General features: G+C 42.6%; 2 protein-coding genes across 4 annotated transcripts in view; both read left to right on the top strand.

Moving 5' to 3' along the window:
• Positions 1 to 5,050, top strand: part of phf10 (PHD finger protein 10) — a 91,604-nt gene extending 86,554 nt beyond the window's left edge. Inside the window, exon 11 of the transcript XR_009529053.1 lies at positions 4,945 to 5,050. The gene's annotated coding sequence lies outside the window, so the exon portion shown is untranslated. The remainder of the gene's footprint in view (positions 1 to 4,944) is intronic.
• rufy2 (RUN and FYVE domain containing 2) overlaps positions 1 to 8,263 on the top strand; it is an 18,257-nt gene extending 9,994 nt beyond the window's left edge. For 2 of the 3 annotated variants that reach the window (XM_060071824.1, XM_060071823.1), the window contains exons 13-19: positions 71 to 168; positions 3,521 to 3,640; positions 4,391 to 4,520; positions 5,084 to 5,178; positions 5,265 to 5,313; positions 5,427 to 5,507; positions 5,990 to 8,263. In XM_060071824.1, the coding sequence (XP_059927807.1) occupies positions 71 to 168; positions 3,521 to 3,640; positions 4,391 to 4,520; positions 5,084 to 5,178; positions 5,265 to 5,313; positions 5,427 to 5,507; positions 5,990 to 6,133 (717 nt within the window). In that variant the 3' untranslated portion in view covers positions 6,134 to 8,263. Of the gene's footprint in view, positions 1 to 70; positions 169 to 1,205; positions 2,659 to 3,520; positions 3,641 to 4,390; positions 4,521 to 5,083; positions 5,179 to 5,264; positions 5,314 to 5,426; positions 5,508 to 5,989 lie in introns of those variants that run through there. The other variant, XM_060071825.1, reaches the window with a different exon arrangement.
• Positions 8,264 to 8,311: the final 48 nt, after the last annotated feature.

The following is an 8,311-nucleotide window of genomic DNA, read 5'->3' on the forward strand; positions in this document are numbered from 1 at the left end:
CAAGATGTCGGTTTGAATTCGATTAATCGTTCAGCCCCACAACTATTGAATGTTGACTATGGTTGTCCAGACCTCCGATGACGGGATGCAGCAGAAGAACGACATGATTCATAGACTGGAGGAGAAGACCAATCAGATCTCTGCCACCATGAAGCAGCTGGAGCAAAGGTAAGAGCAGACCAGCTGTGTTGGGCGGCCTCAAACCGAAATAGGGAATGATTGACACTATATAACACTGACAGGATTTTTCCAAACAGTCCAAACCAATGACAACAAATGTAGCCTGTATATAAATATATATTCACACATGTAAAACATAATAAATTACTTTTAATAAATCGGTAAACGTAGCATCTGATAATTAAGGTGTCAAGGTTTTATTTTTTGAGGATCTAGGGCATTCTGTGTTGCTATAGCATTAGGCACCATTAGGGCTAGCTGTTTGCTGATTGGTTGATTGCCTTGAACACCTAGCTTTGTCATGTCCCAGTCAACATGGTCCATTCCCCCCCTCTCTTTTCTCCCATTGGTTTAAATGAGTTCCATCCTTTTTGTGATTGGTTCGAGAGATGTGCTTTGTTGTACAGCACAGGTTAGACGCTGTCTCAACTGTTGACTCCAGACCAGGGTTTAAATCAAAGTTCGGGCTTAGCCGGGACCATGCAGCTGAAGTCTACGGAGTTCACTGCCATTTTTGTTGCTGAAAGACTCCATCAGTGGGATTTATATTATTCTCACATACGTCTAGTTTAGGAGAAGCAAGCTCTATGCTCTCCTGGCCTACAGATCCCCTGTGAAGACCTGGTCAATACCACCCAGGAGTGTTTGCCAGGCTTTGGTTTAAATGTGCACATCATCAATGGGATTGAAATCTAATTCTATATCAATACTTCGTCACGTGGTATGATAGTGAGGGCGTGCCATTTTCTCTGTGTGTGAATAAGCTCTAGAACACTGATGTATTGACATCCTTCCTTTCTTCCTCCCTCCCTCCCTCCTTTCCTTCCTTCCTTCCTTCCTTCCTTCTTCCTTTTTCCCTCCTTTTCCATACGGCCATCCATCCATCCATTTTATATCATCTGTTTTAACTTTGTTTCATTTGATCCATTGATTTGTTTTGTATGCATATGCGGTCACCCCATTGTGTGTGTGTGTGTGTGTGTGTGCGTGTGTCTGTGTGTCTGTGGTGTTTGTCTGTGTTACAGTGATAAGGACTTACTGAGTCAAACGAGAACATTAGCTATGTCATTTGTTAAGTGTGCCAGCAATGACACAGAGCATCAATACAAGCTGGTTAAGGACATCTCCTTCTGAACACGACATCCAGGCGTTAATGAATACTCGTAATACAGTCCCACGATTTCACTCTTCTGCTAAACTGGTTAACCCAGACTGTGTGTTCGACTCAACATTCAGTATACTTTAGGGTGAGACTTGTATCGGGTGGTTTGTTTGGGTTTTTGTAAAGAAGACAAATGGCATCAGCAGGAATGATCACGTTAGTTCAAGGGACAACGGATCTTCAGATCATGTCATGTTGTGTCGTGTTAAAATGACATCACGATTAGCGGTTTCTTTTTCAGGATCTGGAAGATAATTTCCTCTGAAATATGAAGACTGGACTGCTGCTCATATAGCAGAGTTCAGTTAGCATTGTTGGTGACTCTTTTCAGTTGATCAGAAATAACCTTCTTAAACCTGTATAAATAATTGATTAATGATAACCTTTTGTTAATTCACTCACACATGTTTATTTGAATGTACATGTACATAAATACAAGCACCAATACACATGCTAAGCATTATACTATAATTATATTCGGTAGGCTATTTAAGCAAAACCAATGAGGGATATCTGCAGAAGATTCTAGCTTTAATTGAAGACTGAAGTATTGTTTTTTTTATTATTATTGGTCCCGTGAGTTAGAATGAATATAATGGACTTCCTTACTGTTCAGTCTAGGTTCAGAGCCATAGTCTATCCATCGCGGTTTTTGTCTGAACAATACTGCTTAACAAATCGAGAAGACAGGGTGGTAACATCATTGTGATCATTATAGTGTTGTATAAACCGTGAAGGCACCGTGGGAATACAACTTAAGTTCGGCCAAAACTGCCAGCTGATTAAAATCTCGAAGGTAGAAGGAAGATGAATAGTTGACCTCAGAGATGCATGGACAGGTTATTTTACATGCAACATGTAGTCCAAAGTTGTACAATGAGCAACACACCCAAGCTCACTACTGCTTCATCCTCCTTGTGTATGGTAGAGTTTAGAGAAGGTGTTTGTTGGATTTGTAAAACAGTGTAGCGGACGTTCATGTGATCCTGGCTGTATCGAATAATCGTCCGTTCTTTGATTCTGGCTATTTTGTCTTGTATGTCTGGAAAAATATATAGATTTCTTTTTTTTTCATATCGTAATGGAATGTAAGCAATGTAGTTTACGTTCATGTCGAGTCAGCCTGAATGTTTTCATTGTGTTTTCTTGACTCATAGGAAGTTACTTTTATACCTATTCTAACTCTACTTTTCTTGTACTGTAAAAAGTTATTCCAACCCTATCTGAACATGATACCAGTTTAACCATTTCAAATGCAGATACAAGACAATGTGTTTTACACTGTGACTAATAAACATAGATGTCGGAAAAATTCAGTTAGACTGGGTGCTTTTTATCACCAGTCGGGGTGAGAATGTTGAGAATAATTGAATCTGAAGTGGATCCCTGAGTCCCTCTTTGGAATATTGTTTCCATCAGGTAGAAACTGCCATCCAGTAATAATAACCACCAAAAGGTTTAAAAATATAGCTGTTATTATTATTGTTATTATTATTATAGAGATTATTAATTTAATTGAAATGAGTCCGACAAAATAATGGAAACTTTAACTTGGGTTCTGCTTTTTTTTCTTTTTTAATATTGCGAAACATAGTTATTGACAGCAGATCGGAGTACTAAATTATGAAAAGACATTCAGAGCAACGTATTTGATTGCATGCTTCCTTACCACTAAACTGGTAATGCTGTTTCCTGTACTTATCTTAACTCCAGGTGTGGTCTTGTAGAACTCCTCTCTCCCCTCCTTCTTCGGCTCTCCTTCCTTGATCCCCCCCCTCCACTTCTAAAGACCTCTTCCCTCCACCCCCCCTACCCTGCCCTCACTAGTCCTCTCTTAACCCTCCCCGTACTCCCTTATGTCTGTGCATGGGGTTTGTGTGACTAGAGGGGTGCAAATGAAGACCACTGTGGCTTTCTCTCACTTTCCCTCTCGATCCATCGCCTGCTGTCGACCGCCGTGGGTCACTGCCATTTCGCTGAGACCTGTAACCTTCAGATCGCTCCCGACCTTCACATCCATCCATCCATCCATCCATCCCACTTTTAATTTGTCCCTCCCCACACACACACACACACACACAAACCCCCACCCCCGTCCCCGCCCGTCCCGTCCCCTCCCCCCCAGCCCCAGTGTTTCTCTCCATGGCCCTGAGTTTATCCCTGGTTATAATGGTGCAGATTACAGGAGGCAGAGAGACACCGGCTGTCGGCGGAGGAGGGAGCCCGGAGGTTCAAGACGGACTTCGCTAACAAGGCAGACAGCATGCAGCGGCAGATCCAACAGCGCGAACGACAACTGTAAGCGAGACAAAGGAAAACGGCATCTTGAGTTCGCCAAAAAAATGGACACACACACACACACGCACGCGCACGCGCACGCACGCACGCACGCACGCACGCACGCACGCACGCACGCACGCACGCACGCACGCACGCACGCACGCACGCACGCACGCACGCACGCACGCACGCACGCACGCACGCACGCACGCACGCACGCACGCACGCACGCACGCACGCACGCACGCACGCACGCACGCACGCACGCACGCACGCACGCACGCACGCACGCACGCACGCACGCACGCACGCACGCACGCACGCACGCACGCACGCACGCACGCACGCACGCACGCACGCACGCACGCACGCACGCGCGCGCGCGCGCACGCACGCACGCACGCACGCACGCACGCACGCGTGCACGTCCACACGCACGTGCATACATGCATACATGCATACATGCATGCCACAACACAATTCAGGTTGATACCAAACCAGTTCTCCAGCTACCTCCATTTTGTTTTTTGGCACCACATGCTGTGAGTTATGCAACAAACTGGCCTTGAGCACAATGCAGTGACAGCAATTTCCCCCACGGCTTTACTGCTCCAGTTCTGCAAGAGGCAGGCCGTGAACCCAAGCCAAATTCAGCATAAAGCGACGGGAGAACACTGATGAGTCGCTTCCCCAGTCTGCGATTTCTGTAACACTAACATGTTGACGACACCGTAAGTTCACGGGATTGCTCTTTGCTGTCATATGCAGCCAACAGCTGGAGACAGACTTAAAGATCGAGAAGGAGTGGCGGCAGACATTACAGAACGATCTGGAGAGGGAGAGGGACAGCGTGTCACAGCTCAGCGCACAGGCCCTGCAGATCGGCGGTCTGAAGCAGGTATGTGCCTCCGCAGTCTGGGACATTCTGACGTTCACTCGTCACTTCATAACCATGTTAACAAATCAGTTAATCATTAATGTTCTAGCTCTAAATTCCGTATAACTTTGATTTGGATCTGAACGTTATTGGATTTTGTATATAATTGGATTACGTTTATTTTTGTTATTATACAAATAGCCTGATATACTTATTGCCTTCCAGTATATTTATCTTTAGATATAAATGTAGATATTTATTTATTTTGGTAGCGTCATCTATCTTTTTTTATTTATATTATTCCGTGAATAGGTAGTGGCTGGTGACTTGACCTAATCGTTTCAGTGACCACTGTGACTCGTGAGCATTTGACAATAAAATACCTGCCTTTGAACTTGAATATGGAGTCTGGCCACTCTTGAGGAGGCTGAGACCAACACTCAAGTGTGTGTGTGTGTGTGTGTGTGTGTGTGTGTGTGTGTGTGTGTGTGTGTGTGTGTGTGTGTGTGTGTGTGTGTGTGTGTGTGTGTGTGTGTGTGTGTGTGTGTGTGTGTGTGTGTGGCGGGGGGGGGGTCTTCATTTAGGAGTTTCATCGTCTCCATGATGAGAACGTTCAGCTGAAGAGCATCTGTGAAGACCAGGAACAAGCTCTGGAGGAGCTGGGCTCTAAACTGAGCGAGTAAGCACAGCACGCACACACAAACACACACACACCTTGGCCTACTAGAGTGTGTCTATTCCTAATGGCGGTCTCCTATTCGTCAGGTCCAAGCTGAAGATTGAAGACATCAAAGACGCCAACAAAGCCCTTCAGGTATATTAGGTCAAAGAGAACCAGAGAAAAATCGGATGCATTTATTAGCAAGCACTGAATGCACTGGAAATGTTAGCTTTGTGTGCAACAGTAATGTGCAGTGTTTTTTTCAGGGGGGACAGGTGTGGCTGAAGGACAAGGATGCAAGCCACTGTAAGCTGTGTGAGAAAGAATTCTCCATCTCCAGAAGGAAGGTCTGTTCAATGAAGATTCTGTATCGTTACAGAATCTTCTGTAACGATATGATCCCAGTTTAACCATTGCAAATGCAGATACAAGACAATGGGTTTCACACTGTGACTAATAAACATAGATCATAGATCATTCAATGGAGCCATTGAATGGTTTGGGCAATATTCTATATAGGATCCATGTCATAAAGATACTCCAGCCATTCTTGCATCCTTTTTTTGCACATTAAGTACACTGTGGGTCTTGTAGTGACTATTACTTTTTCCTATTCTTTGGTCACTATGGTGAATGGCTGGACATTTTTTAAGAGCCTTGTGTCTGCAGTGGTTTGAAACTGATACTTTCTAGAGGATGTTTTGTGAAATAATATGACTTTATATCGTTCATGCTTCATTTGGTTCACAAAAGTCTTTCAATTAAAAAAGGACAAATCAAAACAAATCAAGTTTTAAATAAATCAATTCTTCTGTCTGTGTCCCACCAGCATCACTGTAGAAACTGCGGGGAGATATTCTGCAACAGCTGCTCGGACAACGAGCTTCCACTACCCGCCTCCCCTAAACCAGTCAGAGTCTGCGACACCTGCCACGCCCTCCTCCTGCAGCGCTGCTCCTCCAATCCTACGTGAAGATGGGACATCTCTTGACACTCCTCCAATCGTATTGAGCATCAGGTGCCTAAGAACCCGCCCTCCAGTGTGTATCTTCCAATCAGATGTCAGGTGGTCCACATCCCTGTAATCTCAGTCTACTGTATGTGCTGCTAGAAATCAACGAAGCATGGGGTTGAACCCTGTCGATCTAATTCTTCTACAAAATATATAATAAGTTATAACAAATGCAGTCACATCTGCGTCATGTATTGCTTCATTGTTTGCAGCGTCTGTTTTCTTTATTTTTACAAGGGCCACATTTTTTCACTTTCAGTCACTCAGGCAAAGGCAACAAAGGATTGTGCATCGTAGACCGAGAGAACCAAATAACAATCAATTCAAGTTGAGATATGTTTGAATTCAATTCAGCTCTATAGAAGTCATGATACTTATTACTATACGTTATTAGAAGGCTTATTTTCTACTGGTTTAATCATTGAACTCAACCATGACGATGGATAAAAGTATTGGATGTCTACGACTGCCTATGTCTGTTTGGTTTATGACAAAAACACTTTCAAATCCTGACTTTCTGCTGTCAGCATCTAGGTTGCTGTGTAACTTGCTCAAACCTATGATGTGAGCCATTGCTAACTCGACATTATCTCCTCAATACAGCTGCTGGCCCCTTTTCAAAGGGATGACTGATTCTACATCAGATGTTTATCTTGAGTAACTACCTCCAAAGTAGTTTGCATAGTACTGTAAATGTGCCAGAGTACATATGTACACAAATAATCAGTATATATTAGAACTGATATAGTAAAGGATGGCAAGGTAGCACATGGACTAGTGCCTGGGCTCAGTCACCAATGAGATGTCGGCTGGGATCGCCCCAGCACCAAACAGGAGTAAGAAGCTATACATGGATGGATGATGGAGTATAGACTGCCTGGTTATACAAACCTCTATATGATATGATTAGCGTCAACTTCCCTGAGCACTGAATATCTGAAAAGACTGATTTGCCTGCCCTTGTTTTCAAGTGGCAGGAATGAGTACTGAGTAATGAGATGTAAACTTGAAAAACATTTGTGTTGACTAAAAGGAGCTTTAATCAGCAATAGAAATATATAGAGAACCTCTTACAGAAGACTCGACTATAGAGAGAACCCCCACACTCGCGTCCCAGGAATACAATCCTGTTTCAGCTGCGACTACAGTCCCCCGCCACCATCAAGGTGATGGTTTGTGAGTGGAGGCCACTGCCGAGGAGATGAGCTGCTTGTGGGACATCTTCTTGGTGAGGAACAGTACATTGATTCTCATAGGGGTTGCTACACCATGTGTGTGTGTGTGTGTTGAGACTCCTCCATGACTGTTGTTGGTATTCTCTGGTCAGTCTTCAGTTCATTTCAACCCAAACTAGTCAATATTTTGAAAAGTAAATGCCAAAATTAGCCCAGTGATTCATCATTGTTTGTTGTGTAAATGTCAAACATTTCCTTACTTTTCACTTGCGTTTGTTCGGTTTCTTACGCATTCTGACACTAAATATTTACTTGATCCTTGCCAAACAACTTCATTGACTTCATGAATGGATTATTGCCTTCAAGCCAACTTGGTATTTATTATTACAGCTATTCAATAAGGAAATAGGTCAAATAGCCAGTGTTTTTAGAATAAATTAGCTTATTTGTTTAATGAAAGAATGATTATACAAATTTGAGTGTATGGTTGATTTTTGTAAATTCTAATATAAATCATATCATTTTAGTTTAAATACTGACCGACCTTTACCACTTTGTCCTTACTGTATGAATAATCATTTGATTAATAATTTGCTGGCACAAACGTATTTCTTACATTTTAAGAAATGGTTTGGATCTACAAATGTAACTCTGCACATAATTGAGTAATTCAATTGTTTAAAATCTGTTCCCGTGATAATTTAATTGGATTAGAAGCAGATCCAGAATAGCATATTTGCAATGCCCCATATATCAATGAGACATGCATTTCTGATTTAAATGTATGTTGTGTATATACATTTTCTTTATCAATATTGTTTACATAATGTATGTGTTAAGATATTTAAGATGGATTCACTGTCTATAACCATGTTGCCTTGGTACAAGCAGTTTTTGATAAATTTTACAAACTTGAGATGCGTGTTTGTTTTTATGCATTGTCATGGCAATTTGTCCAAGACTT

Source organism: Gadus macrocephalus, chromosome 14, assembly GCF_031168955.1.
Source record: "Gadus macrocephalus chromosome 14, ASM3116895v1".
Taxonomy (NCBI): domain Eukaryota; kingdom Metazoa; phylum Chordata; class Actinopteri; order Gadiformes; family Gadidae; genus Gadus; species Gadus macrocephalus.